Source organism: Equus quagga, chromosome 17 (assembly GCF_021613505.1).
Source record: "Equus quagga isolate Etosha38 chromosome 17, UCLA_HA_Equagga_1.0, whole genome shotgun sequence".
Classification (NCBI taxonomy): domain Eukaryota; kingdom Metazoa; phylum Chordata; class Mammalia; order Perissodactyla; family Equidae; genus Equus; species Equus quagga.
Genome location: NC_060283.1, coordinates 39,533,181 through 39,547,929, shown reverse-complemented (window position 1 = coordinate 39,547,929; position 14,749 = coordinate 39,533,181). Strand labels below are relative to the sequence as shown.

At 50.6% G+C, this 14,749-nt stretch overlaps 1 protein-coding gene across 1 annotated transcript in view; it reads left to right on the top strand.

The window, feature by feature from the left end:
* The window catches only part of EFHD1 (EF-hand domain family member D1), a 38,473-nt gene that overhangs the window by 12,280 nt on the left and 11,444 nt on the right, over window positions 1-14,749 (top strand). The window contains exon 2 of the mRNA XM_046644259.1: window positions 11,624-11,771. Coding sequence (XP_046500215.1) covers window positions 11,624-11,771 — 148 coding nt within the window. The remainder of the gene's footprint in view (window positions 1-11,623; window positions 11,772-14,749) is intronic.

Here is a 14,749-nt window from a genome sequence, read left to right as displayed (position 1 = left end):
GCTGGTTTGCTTGTTTCCACTCTGGGTGGCTGGCATCAGCAGGGGACAAAACCTCCTTGTGTATGGCAGCCAGTTTGTGAGCATGAGGCTGGGGGAGCTGGGTGCAGTGAGCCACTGTCCCTGTGGCCACTCTCCCTGCATACATTTGGGACAAAGAGGATTTCCCTGCTTGTCTTGAAGGCCCAGGTAGCGGCTACTGGGCTCTGCACCCCCTCTGCTGTCTTACAAGGTGCTGAGCACATAGTGGGTGCTCTGTGGCAATGAGGGGGCCCTTCAGCTCTGCCCTGCCTCTCTCCTTTCTTTATGAACTTCCAGACACCATGTATGGAAATACAGGGCGCTGTGGCTGGTGGGTGGGGGGGATCCAGCCTCCACGGGTCTCCTGTAGCCTGCAATGATGTTGGCCTCTTCCCAGAAAAGGAAGGCTATTTGCCAGAAGTGGGCCCCCACAGCACTGGCTGTGCACAGAACAGGTGACGCTGGCGCTCAGCTCACCTAGTGACGCCCTCACCTCACCATCGCCCTCCCTGCATCCCTCCATGGCTAGGACCATTGCGTGCTCCCCAAGTGGGCCCCTGTCTTAGTCTGCTCACTCATCCCCAGAAAAATCCATCCTGCACACCGAGCTGAGAGATTTTCCTGAAATGGCAATCTGCTGTCACTTCTCTGCTTCAAACTCTTTGGAGCTTGTCGTTGTGTCGCCCCTGCCCCGTTGCCCTTAGGAAGACACAACTTTCCCAGAATGCCTTGGGGGAGCTGGCCCCATGCCCCCTTCGGGGACATTCTGGCACCTCTGGACTAGACTGGTGACAGTGGCTCCCTCGGTGGCTCTGCACGTTTGCTCCAGTTAGTTCCTGGTCCTCTGTCCCAGCCGCCTCCCTCGGCTCCAGCTCTGCCCAAGTTCCGGCCTTATCACAGCTCACCTGTCTCTCTGGACCTCTGCCTGCCCACTGGGACCGGTCTTTGTGCTCTCCTCTGCTCTGGAGAGGCCCCAGGTAGACGGGAGCCAGGTGGTGAGTGAGCGAGTGAATGGCTCTCAGGGAGAGCTGGGAGCTCACTGACAAGCTGGCCGGGAGCATCCTGATTGGAAATCAGACTCTGGGCTCAAGCTTTTGTACTTAACTCCCCGGAGTCCCTGGGCCCTGCCTCAGAGCCTCCTTGGTCTTACTTTCCAAGCAATTGTAACACTCTTCAGGATCTGGTTTCCCAGCCTGCAGCAAATCGGAAGGAAGGCAGGCAGGAAGGAGGAGCAGTTGATTTGTCAGCTAGAGAGGACCTGCACAAAGGCTGGGAAACCAGAAACCCAGAGAACAGGCAGGAAGGGAAGCACGGAGGAGGGAACGACAGTCCCATGGCCTCGGGGAAGTCCTGACCCTCACCTGGACAGGCACAATTAGGGACACCCGCAGGGAGAACCCGAGGGCCCTGGGAAAGGCCACCTGCTTTGGGGAAAGTCTGGCACAGTGCCCGTCTCCAACTTGAAAGTGCCTGGGCCCGAGAGATCTTGTGAAAATGCAGGCTCTGATTCAGCAGCTCTGGGGAGGGACCTGAGATTCTGCTTTTCCATCAGTCCTGGGTGACCATGAGGCTGCTGGTGCAGGGACCACACTTTGAGTAGCCAGCGCCTGCCTGTTTGAAAAGGTGGGGCATGATTTCCAGACAAAGCCCCTCTATGTAAAGAGAAGCAGGGGCGTTCCGAGGTCCTGCTGGTCTCTGAGGCACAGGCGAGCCCCCCAAACACTAAGGCATTTTCTGGGGTACTGCCATCCTCCTGAGAAGCTCCCTCTGAGGGATCCCCGGGGGGTTTCTGATGGCCGGGCCTCAGGCAGACAAAGGCTGGCCGGCTTCTTTCTTCCTTAATGGCAAGATTATTCTGGCGAAGTGAAAACCAAGAAAACCCAGGGGCCCTGCCCTGTGGAAGCTGAGAGAGCAAGTGAGGCAGGGAACAAGGAGGGGCTCAGCACCGGGTGGACACTGGAACCCGGCCCCTGCTGCCTTGCTGCTGTCCCATGGGTGGGGTGAGGGGGACGGTGGGCCCCTTTCCCCAGGCCGGGGGCTTTGCCAGGTCACAGGCACGCACAGCTGTGGGCCCATAACGGGGGATCACAGGCCATCTCACCCCAGCCCACCCCACTGCGCAGTGAGGGCCCCCGTCAGGAAAGTGTGGGGGGAACTGAGCCCGTGGAAGGCAGACCTGATCCTCTTCTGGGCACTGGCTTCCTGGAGACTCAGCGAGAGGGAATTTTATTCGGCAGCCTGTGGATCTGGGCTTTCCCCAGAATACTGCAGATGGTGAGCTGTTTGAGGCCCCACTGGGCGTGGGCGGCTCCCCAGAGCAGAATCCCTGGGGGCTGTCGGCCTCCTCTCCACTGCTGCAGACAGGTACTGCCTTTAAAAATAGCTCCTCTCCTTGATTGCTGGTGGGGCCAGGGCTGGGGCTGGCGTGTTGTCCCCTTCGGCTCCTCTACCACCGGCAGGCACAGCCTCTCTGTCCTGTTAGACTCTGTCCGTCTGCAGGGGGACCACCGGCCCAAGTCTCCCCCAAGGGAGGGCAGGCTGGGCTTGAACCCGCTGTGTCTGCAGGGCATCCCAGTGCTGATGAGACTGGAGTCTCCCTCCTGGGGAGTACAAAGAGGAAAGGGGCTGAGGACGTCTTAGAACAGAAACATGGGCAAAGGCCACCAGTCCAGAGGACTAGAAGGAGGGCCCAGGAACAAATAAGGGTGTGAGGTCTTGGGCTTATGGGTGGTTTTTCTTTAATAGCCTGGGTTGCCTGTAATAAGAAAACTCTGGGTTAAAATTTAAATTATAGAAAAGAACTGGTATAAGGAGCTCAGATGGTGGTGGGGGGAGCCAAGGGCTTAAGGGAGCCCCAGTAAGCCTGCAAGCATTTGAAAGATGTAAACTGTGGGAAGGAAAGGGAAATGTCTTAAATGTTTGAATAGGGGAGGCGGAATGCGGTTGAGGCCGGGCTTGTAGCGAGAAAGAGAACCCCAGATGGGTCCAGGACTGGGGCCCTGTGGGGCCTCACTGGGCTGGGGCCTCCCTCTCTCCCCAGGCCTCCCCATTGTGGGTTCTCCTGGGGCCTGCTGGCACACCCCCAGCCCGGGAAGGGCCATCTGTGCCAAGGAGGTGCTGGCGGGTGGCCCTGCCAGCTGGCCATGCAGGTGGGCTTGACCTGGGCAGGCTATTCTAGGTGTTGTTTCCTCTCCTCGAGCGTGGATCCTAGATTTTGAGGGATGTGATTGCATTTTCATTGGGGGTGTGGGGGGAACAATGACAAAAAGGAGGTTTCCAGAATGAAGGAAACAAGTAATCTGCATTCGCCTTGCCCAGAGGCCCAAAAGTTTGGAGTAAACGTCACCCGTTTGCAGACGGCCTTGTCTAAAGGGGTCTTCCCGCTATAGGTGCTTGAAGAGAGGTGCTCTGAGCAGGGGAAGGGTGTGTTGCCCCCTGGGCCAACCTCTGCCCAGGGCCCTCACCCTCAGCTTCCTGCAGCTGCACCCACCCTGGGATTCTGGAATGGTGTAGTCCTACAACCTCCAGAAAAGCTTTTATCTTTTTAATTCCTTACTTCCTCAGGAACCATCTCTCTGCCTCAGCTTTTGCTAATTTGTCTCTGTTAACTGCCACTGGAGGGCCAGCCTTGGCATTCTGTACGGTCTGACCTGATATCTGGTCTTCTTTCCCCAAAACCTACCTCTGGTGGTGTGGTGCCCAGCCCCAGGGTCAGGCTTCAGGCTTGGGCATCAGGCTGGGGTCTGCCTGGCTAACCTCCCCGGGGCCTAGTGACCTTGGGCTGGTTGACCTCCGTCAGCCTAACAGTGCTATATCCTGAGAGTGTTGGAGAGTTACATCAGATGAAATCTATTTGAAGGGCGTGGCTGGTGAGACTGTCTCTCCACATGTTTGTAAGATGGCAACATGGGTATTCTCTTGGTCAAAAATTAATGACTTTGTGTATGTGGGCAGTCTGCGGCGTGATGCTCTGAGACCGAATCAGAATCCACATACATTCGGGACTCAGCAACGTGGCTCCTTTCGTTTCTGCATAGTCTTCAGATCTAAATTGTCAAAAGTGTAATCTCACAGTTACAACGGTGGTCTGTTGGTTGGGACACCGAGTATGCACTCTGCCCCCTGCCCCCACTGAGTTGAGGGGCTCATAGTGTAGACTGAGTTAACGATCATCCTTGCCTTCCCTGCTCCCATGTAAAGCCAAGCGCCTCCTCGGAAGTCCCAGGTTAGTGCTGATCCAAAGGAGTTGGTTTCGCCGGGACTTCAGCTTTCACCATCTCTCCAGCGGGGTGACTAATGACCACTTCACAGCACTGCTGAATTAAACGAGGTGACTTCGCACAGCGTCCGGCCCTCAGCAAGCTCTCAACAAACAGTAAGCCCAGGTGGCTCCTATTAATTCTTCACAGGCCTGTTGTAAAGATGAAAAGGATTGGTACATGAGACAATGCGTTGGGAACTGCAGAGCAGACCGGTTTTAGTCATTAGGCGCTTTGAATCCCATTGTGTGCACTGCACATGTGGTCGTAGGATGCTTTGAGAGGAGCAGATAAAACAGGAAGATGATGAAGGGGACCTGGGAGGTTTTTCCTGCCTGTCTTGCAAATCCAGGCCCTGGAGGAAAGGACTGTGGACAAACCTCACAGACGGTGACTTTGAAGAGGGGAGGATGCGCTTCTGGGTTGTAAATCCCCGCTCCACAGGGAGGGGTGAGGGTGCTGCTAATGTGGTCACTTTATAGTCCCCCCAGGACTTGGATGTGGCACTTGGCCAGTGCGTCAAGGCAGGAACAAAGGGAAGCAGTCCTTACCGAGTCCTTGGGAGTGAAGGCGGTGGCGGCTCCTGACCTCCTTCCCTGCCCCGCTCTGCCTTGGAGATGGCCCCTCCACGTCTGCACGCTGGCTTTATTCCTGTGCCAAGCTGGTGGCTCTCGGCAGGACATGAACAGGGCTTGCACTGGGCTCAGCTTTGTCCCTGTCCTCTCTCTGGGATTCCCGCACTGCGGCTGGGGGCTCCTGCTTCCACGTACGTGCTCACCAAGGGGGTCGAACCAAGTTTCCCTGCCCATTTAAAGAAATTGGAATTCCTTTACCTGTCACCCAGACTTTGTGGAGGCCTTTTCAGACACATTTGTCCCTTTTATTAGGTCTGGAGAATGTTTCAGGCTGGAAGGCCTAACGGAAAGGGTTTCCAGACCTTCTTGACTCTCTCGATCAGAACCCCAGAAGAGAAATACGAGGATAACTCCTCCGAGCCCCTCCCTTGTTTCTGAAGGAAAGCTCCTCCCTGTGCAGGAGCCCATGTGCCCATGTGGACAGCCCCTTGGGGCTGGGGAGGCTGTGCTGACCCTAGGTTAGGTGAGTGGGGCTCCCGGGTCTTTCCTTCCCCCACAAATTCCTGCCTTCTTTCTTGACCTTTTCTGACCTCCTCCATCCTTGTCCCAGTTTGTGTCCTGTTCCTGGGGCTCTCCCCTCTCTTTGCACCCAAGCTTTTCAGCTGCTGCCTTCCTCCCTCCACTTTCTCTCCTTTCTCTGCATTCAGACCCTAACACTCTGCTTCTGCCCCGACTGAGTCGCATCTTGAGTGCACCATCCTTCATGGCTTCAGTCTTCTCTTCTGCAACCAACGTTGGAACATGCACTGTGCACTGAGCAGGGGGCAGAGGACATTTACTCAAAATCTCGGCATGGAGGGGACCGTTGTGGTTGTTTAGCTGGCTGTCCTTCTGACATTGACTTCCCCTGGGAAGTGTTTCCCAAAGTGTTTTCCTTGGAACACTAGATTGCCAGTTTGTGCCTTCGCCACTGGAAAATCCCCAAACGCAGAGGATTATGTGGTCAGAGGAGTCTCTGTGCTCTGTTTCCCTCTCATAAGTTTCAGACACATGACCATATGGAAGGTTTTGGAAAGTTCCACACTAAAGAAGCCTGTTTGCCTTGACTAGGACTCCCTGTAACAGAGACCATCCCCCTACCCTGTTTGTAAGAGCTCTCCTTACCTCAGGTCTCCTGCTAGTCGGCTGTTTTTGCCAGAAACCTCTTCCTTGTGTTGGCTACAGCCCATCTCTGTCCTGTCCACGCACAGAGCCCAGTTTTGGATGTTCTTTGGGAATGTTGCTGGGAAGTTTAAATGCATAATCTCAAGATAGCTCTCTGCTTCCCAGAGCCGAATGCTCCCGGTTCCTTCTACTCCCATTTTTGCGTGGGGTCTTAAGTCCATTCACTCTTGGGTGCCCCCCACTGACTAGGCCCATGTCCCCCAAAGTATGGAGTTGACCTGGAGTGGAGCAGACTGTCATAGGGTGGGGAGGACTGTGACTCCCTTCGTTCGGGACTTGAGACTTCATTCTTGCCGCCATGATTTCACCCCCTGGGTTTTTGGCAGCACCCTCAACTCACTATAGTACCTCCCCTCTTATCTGCGATTTTGCTTTCTGTGGTTTCAGTTATCTGTGGTCAACCACAGTCCGAAAATATTAAATAGAAAATTCCAGAAATAAACAATTCATAGGTTTTCAATTGTGCGCCGTTCTGAGTAGCGTGATGAAATCTCTTGCTGTCCCTCCCTGGACGTGAATCATCCCTTTGTCCAGCAGATCCACGCTGTATCCGCTACCTGCCCGCTAGTCACTTAGTAGCCGTCTCGGTTATCAGATCTGCTTTAGCAGTATTGCAGTGCTTGTGTTCAAGTAACTCTTATTTTCCTTAATGATGGCCCCAAAGTGCGAGAGTAATGATGCTGGCAATTCGGATATGCCACAGAGAAGCTTAAAATGCTTCCTTTAAGTGAAAAGGCGAAAGTTTTCCTCTTAAGGAAAGAAAATAAATTGTATGCTGAGGTTGCTAAGATTAGGGTAACTTTTATTACAGGACAGGCATACCTCAGAGATATTGTGGGTTCAGTTCCAGACCTTCACAGCAAAGCAAATAACAGTAAAGCGAGTCACACAAATATTCTGGTTTCCCAGAGCATGTAAAAGTTAGGTCTACACTATAGTCTGTTAAGTGTGCAATAGCATTATGTCTAAAAAAACAATGTACACACCTTAATTAAAAAATATTGTATTACTGAAAAATGCTAACCATCATCTGAGCCTCTAGCAAGTCATGGTCTTTTTGCTGGTGGAGGGTCTTGTAAAAAATGCAGTGTATGCGAAGTGCCATAAAATGAGGTATGCCTGTATAGTGTTCCAATTGTTCTATTTTATTATTAGTTATTGTTGTTAATCTCTTTCTGTGCATAATTTATAAATTAAAACTTATCATAGGTATGTACGTATAGGAAAAAACATAGTATCTATGGATTTGATACTATCCGTGGTTTCAGGCGTCCACTGGGGTCTTGGAACATCTCTCCAGTGGATAAGGGGAGAGAGACTGCTGGATTGCAGATCTCCAGATGTCATTGCACCTGCCGCTATGCTCTGGTTCCCTCAAAGCCTGGACTTGCAAAGTCAGTTTGGGTGACTTAGTTTCAGGATCTTGCCTTTTTGGTTTTGAATTGTGGTGAGATACATATAACGTGAGATTTACCATTTTACCCATTTTTAAGTGTACAGTTCAGTGACATCAAGTCCGTTCACATTGGTGTGCAGCCACCACCGCGATCCAGCTCCATAGCTGTTTTCATCTTGTAAAACTGAAACTCTAAGAATAACAATTAAATAATAACTCCCCGTTCCCCTCTTCCCCCAGCCCGTGGCCACTGCCATTCTGCTTTCTGCCTCCATGAATCTGACTATTCTGCATCCCTCGTGAAGTGGGATGACACACTATTTGTCCTTTTGTGTCTGCCTTCTTTCACTTAGCAGAATGTCTTCAAGGTTTGTCCATGTTGTAGCATGTGTCAGAATTTCCTCCCTTTTTAAGGCTGAATAATGTTCCACTGTAAGTATATACCACATTTACTTATCTATTCATCCATCAATAGGCACTTGGGTTGTTTCCATCTTTAGCCATTGTGAATAATGCTGCTATGAATACTGTGTACAAAGAAATATGTGTTCGAGTCCCTGCTTTCAGTCCCTTTGGGTGTCTACCCAGAAGAGGAATTGCTGGATCATATGGAAATTCTATATTTAGCACCTTGCATTCTTCCTTGCTATATTTTATCCCTGGACGTCATACCAGCTGGCTGAGAACTTTTGGGCCAAGATTCTGCTCCAACTTTTTGTCACCAGCAAAGCTGATAGTTGGCCCCTTTCTAGGTGGCCCTATAACTAACAGCCAATTCGCCTAATTGTATGGGCATCTGTACCTGTTTATTTTTCCCCCAGAAGCCTAATAGAATGGCCTTGCTGACCCTGGCAGAGACATCAAGTCAGCTATGGTTTTCTGTTGAATCGCTTTGACAACCTTGTTTCAAAAGCAAATGAGCGTACAACCCAGCGATCCCACTCCTGAATATATACCCAAGGGAAATGGAAAGATATCCAAAGCTTGGACACGAATGTTCATAACAGCCAAAAAGTGGAAAAAACTCAAATGTCCATCAAGTGATGAGTGGATAAATAAAATATGGTAGGGTTATACAATAGAGTAACATTCAGCAATAAATAAAAAGGAATAAAGGACTGATCGAGGGGCTGGCCCCGTGGCCGAGTGGTTAAGTTCGCGCGCTCCGCTGCAGGCGGCCCAGTGTTTCGTCGGTTCGAATCCTGGGCGCGGACATGGCACTGCTCGTCAGACCACGCTGAGGCAGCGTCCCACATGCCACAACTAGAGGAACCCACAACGAAGAATACACAACTATGTACCGGGGGGCTTTGGGGAGAAAAAGGAAAAAATAAAATCTTAAAAAAAAAAAAAAAAGGAATAAAGGACTGATCGATATATGCTACAACATGGGCGAACCTTGAAAACATTATGCTCAGTGAAAGAAGCCAGACACGAAAGGCCACATATCATATGATTCCATTTATATGAAATGTCCAGAATAAGCAAATCCACAGAGACAGAAAGCAAACTAGTAGTTGTTAGGGGCTGGGTAGGTGGGGGAGAGTGGGCTGCGGAATGACTGCTACTGGGTATGGATTTCTTTTTGGGGTGATGAAAATGTTCCAGAATTCATTAGTGACGATAGCTGCACAACTTTGTGAATATACTAAAAGTCACTGAATTGTATAATTTAAAAGAGTGAATTTTATGGTATGTAAATTATATCTCAATAAAGCTGTTATTTTAAAAAGAAGTAGACTGAGGCCCATCCCTGAGTCGTTTTCAGTGAGTCCATGGCACTCATCGCTTCCTTTTTAAGTGCTCACAAACCATCCTTTGCTAATACTACATCCTGGGCTGGTCCATCTGTGATTCCTATGCTCTGCCCACTTCCTGGAAACCCAGGAGCCCCTTGCTCATTTCCAGACTTGGAAAACCTGTCTTGGTGTTGAGTCCTCAGAGCTCACCAGCAGACCTCCAGGGGGTCTCATCTGCATCCTTTCGTACCTTGCAGTATAAATCTTCCAGGCAAGGAGCAGTGCCCGCTGGGAGCACAGAGCTGCTGGAGTTAGAAAATATTCAGCAGAGGGAGGTGACATCAGGCGAGCACCAGAGGAGGATAGACAATGGGTGCTGTGGAGCTCAGAAGAGGAAGGGGGCAGCTCCCAGAGCTCTGGGGCACAGAAAGGGCACCGAGAAGAGCAGGGAGGGGGTGTCCTGTGTGGGAGGAATGGCATGAGCTGGCCACTGCAGCTGGCACCGAGCACATTGGGGAGAACTGGGCCTCCTCTCCAGCCCGACCGCATGGGCTCTGAATACCACCAGCCCCCGGAGCGAGATTTCTGGTTGCCCACAGCCTACATTTCTTGGTAGATGATGGTATGGTTTCCAACAATGGTGGGGTTTTGTTGTTGTTGGAGGGGGCGATAGATCATGAAGAAGCCTGATTTGTTTATTTATTTAACTTTTTTATTATGGCAAAATACATATAAAATTTACCATCTTGACCATATAAGTTACAGTTCAGTGCGTATTCACATTCTTGGGCATCCTTCGCCACCATCTGTCTCCAGAACCTTTTCCTTATCCCAAACTGACACTCTACCCATGAAACAACAACTCCCCTCTCCCCCTTCCCCTCAGCCCCTGGCAACCACTGTTCTACTTTCTGTCTCTATGAGTTTGGCTATTCTGGGGATATGAGTGGGATTATGCAGTACTTGTCCTTTTGTGTCTGGCTTACTTCAACCCTAGCATAATGGTGTCAAGGTTCGTCCATATTGTGGCATGCATCAGAATTTCATTCCTTTCTTTCTTTTTTTTTTTTTTTTTAAAGATTGGCACCTGAGCTAACATCTGTTGCCAATCTTCTTCTTTTCTTTCTTTTTCTTCTTCTTCTCCCCAAAGCCCCTCAGTACATAGTTGTATATTCTAGTTGTGAGTGCCTCTGGTTGTGCTATGTAGGACGCTGCCTCAGCATGGCCTGATGAGTGGTGCCAGGTCCACACCCAGGATCCAAACTGGCAAACAGGATCCCCGGGCTGCCAAAGTGGAGCATGCGAACTTAACCACTTGGCCAGGGGGCCAGCCCTTTTATTGAAATAATATTCTATTGTATAAATATATACCACATTCCATTAGGTGGATATACCACATTTTGTTTATCCATTCATCTTTCCATGGATACTAGGGTTGTTTCCACCCTTTGGCTAGTGTAAACTGATTTGTTTTTTAAAACAAGGTGTTCATACCTGAGCAACAAGCCATCTCTGGGTTACGAAAAATAGGATGGACTGGAAGGGAGGGGATCCAGGGAGTCTGTGAGAAAACGCTGTATCTGCCCACGTGTGTAGAGAAGAGGGAGGGATGGAGTGGCCGGCAGAAGGCTGAAGAAGGCTCCCACGGGGCTGGCCCAGGCACTCGGGAATAGAGGGCAGGGCCGGGATCCCCCATCATAGTGAGGCTGGGTTTGTTTCCAGGCGGGCGTTTGGGGGGCTGGAGGAACAGCCAGCAGAGGTGCTGGCTCTGTGGCCAAACCTCGGCCAAGAGGGTAAAGACAAGTCCCCTCTCAGCAGTCACTCACACATATGTGACTCTTCAGAGTTGGAGGCTGAATGAATGAGCCAGAGGACAAAGCACAAAACCAGACCGGGGCTGATTCACAGCCACGTGCAAGGACGGGAACCAGCTTCCACAGACAGGAGACCAGGAGGGCGAATGGAGGGGTCCGTGGAAACGGGGGTGGCAGAGACCCATGAGGAGGCTTCCGAAATTCCCAGTCACTCCGTGTGGATGCAGTGGGTGTGTAGGATGCTCTTGTCTAGATCAGGAGGTTCTGTCGATGTTTGTTGACCAAAACTGGGGAAGTAAAGGTAAACTGGCATGTTTTTCGTCTTTGAGAAACTTACGGCCTAGGTAGGAGATAAAAGACATGAAAACAACCGGATGGTACAAGATCCACTTTGAATCAGATCGTGCAGAACCCAAAGGCGTTTCGAGAAGAGGGTCCCATCTGATGCGGTGACCAGGTGGGCCCTGCAAAGCAGGAGGTGTTTGAATCATTTTTCAATAAATGAGGCCAAAAGAACGACACGTTTGGGGGAGTAACAAGTGTCCTTCCATCCTGGCTCTGGCCATCCCTCACCAGCATCCTTCCTTTGACCTCGCAGGTACGATGCTGGACGGGACGGCTTCATCGACCTGATGGAACTGAAGCTGATGATGGAGAAGCTGGGGGCTCCCCAGACCCACCTGGGCCTGAAGAGCATGATCAAGGAGGTGGACGAGGACTTTGACGGCAAACTCAGCTTCCGTGAGGTACCTGCGTCCTGCTGGCCCTGAGCCCCTGGAGGGGGAGTGCCCCGAGAGGACCCTCAGATTTACAGTCCCCTGGCTTTGGCTTCTTAGGGTGCTGATTGGATGTTTAACTTACAATCCTGCTTTTAAAAATATCTTTAAAGAGCTAATGAATTGCCGTGCTGGCGTGGGAAAAGGCTCAGTAAGCAGATTGAAAGTCACTGTGGGGAGGATGACCTCATTTGGGTACAAACCGGTAAGGGTTGACAAATCTGGAAGGATGTTCACCAAAATATTCATGGTGGATATTTGTGGGTGCAAAAGTTTGATGGTTTTATAATTTCTATTTTTTTATATATTAAAACTTTTAATTTTTACAATAAGAATTTAAAAATCATTTTTAAAAAAGCAGTTAAATAAAGGGTCTTGCTCTTGCCCATGGGCTCCCCTCCTCCGTGGGCTTTTTCGTCTTTGAACCCCTGAAATTGCAGGCGAAATTTTGTGTACACAGATGTCTTCCTGGAAGGGTGTATGTAGATTCATAGCCTGATGCTTAAATGGGTAGAACCTTGATGATAAAGCCATTTCTATTTTGGGAAAGAGTCTCAGAGCCATTGGGTTTCTTCCATGCCATGGATGCAGCTCCGTAAGGAAGAGAATTCCATGCTTTGTCTGTTTGAGTTTTGTTGAAAGGCCTCTACATGTGTCAGTGTGACCTGGTATTAGAATAACTTTGGTGACGACATCTGGCTCAATGCTCAGAGCATTAGTCCAGCTGCTGCATACTGAGAACCAGGCCTGTCTCAGCTGGGCCCTCGGGAGCTGAGAGAAGAGAGGTCTGTCCTTGCTTCCTGGTGTCTAACCTTGGTTGTTCCAGAAATGGTGGAGCGCTGGAGTCCTGGTTTCTGATGGCGAGAACTTCGGCCATGTACTCGTCTTCTGTCCAGGCTACCGACGGCTGTTGGATGCTCTTCCTGGGGGTCTCTAGCTGAACTGGCAGCCATGCGTCCCCTGCCCAGCTGTGACAAAACCAGCCTTGCTTCTCACTGCCCAGGAATCAACTCCAGATTCTCCTGTCTCTTCCTTTCCTGAACCAGCAGACGTGGAGATAGAAGATCACGGAAAGCCTGTGTTGGGCATAACCCTCAGGATAATCTAGTCCAGGCTTCTCATTTCAGAGCTAAGGAGATAGGCGGCCGAAAGGCTTGGCACCCGCCTGAAATCAGGCCCCTACTCAGGGCTGGGCGTGCGTTGCAGCTTCTGTGACACACAGCCTCCTCTTGTCTCTGGCTTCACAGCTGCCCCTCTGGCTTCATCGCCTCTCATTTGGTTCCTTCGTATCATTCGTGCATCATGCTGGGCACTGACTCTGTCCAACGCAGGTTCCCCTGGGGGATCAAAAGTAAAAGCTTTTGCCTTGGTGAAGCCCTGTAATGCTGGGGAAGCAGCTTCTGTGCAAAGTGGTGACCTCTGGGACACAGAAATCGAGAGGGTGTTTGGAGGTCTGTGCAAGTCACCAACTGAGCTAAGACACGATCCTCCCCCGCTTTTTACTGAGAGGCCCTCCGAACACGCTCCTCCCTGAGTCCAAGATGCTTGGTAAGCTTTGGGTTAGCTGCTGGTTTGCCCATTTCCTGCAGACAGTGGACATCGGAGGCTTGGCAATCTCCAGAGGGTTCCTGTTGTGGGTTCTCAACCCGCCTACAAAGCTTCGGTGACATTCACATTCAGTCTTTGTCAGCTCAGAGCCCCACTGTGGTCCCATCTCTAGCAGTTGTACCTAAAGGTGCAGGACTTGGAAGTGTAGACACATTTGCCATTACTACTCCACAGCCCACCCTCCTGCTTTAGGTACAGCCACGCGCCACGTAATGACATTTCGGTCAATGATGGACCATATATATGACGGTGGTCCCATAAGATAAGTACCATAGAGTCTAGGTGTGTAGTAGCTGTACCATCTAGATTTGTGGAAGTGCGCTCTGTGATGTTCACACACAGATGAAATCACCTAATGACGCATTTCTCAGAACGTGTCCCCGTCGTTAAGTGATGTTGACTGTGTTTCACTGATGGTTTCCGCTGGTGTTGTAAGCCGCTAGAGGGCCAGTGCTGTGCTTCTGTCATGATGAGGGGCTTCCAGTCAGCCCTCCGTCTGCCGCTCAGAGCTGTGTAACTTGAGCAAGTTATTTTACTTCTGAGCCTCAGTTTTTCTGTCTTTAAGTTGGGATGTTAGTTAATAGAGTTCCCTCAGGACTGTTGCAAGAACGAAGTTCTCTTTCTGTGCCTGTATCAGTTAGAACTCTTGGTCGCAAGTGATGGAAAGAGAATGCCAACTAACAAGAAAAGAACAGACAACTATTGGCTCACATACCTGGGAGATGAAATGGAAGTGCTTTACATACAAGTAATCTAGGGTCTTGCTCTTGCCATATCTTGACTGTGCTTTCTTCTTTTTTCTATGCTTTTTTTTTAGTGAGGAAGATTGGCCCTGAGCTAACATCTATTGCCAATCTTCCTCTTTTTTTTGTTTTCTCCCCAAAGCCCCAGTATATAGTTGTATATCCTAGTTGTATGTCATTCTAGTTTTTATGTGGGATGCCACCACAGCATGGCTTGATGAACGGTGTGCACATCTATGCCCAGGATCCAAACTGGCGAACCACAGACTGCTGAAGCGAAGACATGAACCCGACCACTCAGCCACGGGGCCAGCCCCCTGTGCTTTCTTCTATGTCCACCTCATCTTCTCCTTCCACGTAAGATGTTGTCCCTGGGGCCTGCCAAGATGGCTGCCAGCAGCTCCAGGTTATGTTGCCCAAGCTTAGCAACCCTAGGGAATAGAGGGTGTCTTTATCCCAGAAGAAGGCCTCTGATTGGCCCTACTAGACACATGCACATCTTGTGGACCAATCGTTGCATTCAGGGTACTGTGATTGGCTGAGTCCAGTCATGTGCCATAGGGCGCCATGGTCAACAGCCCCACCATCATCACATGG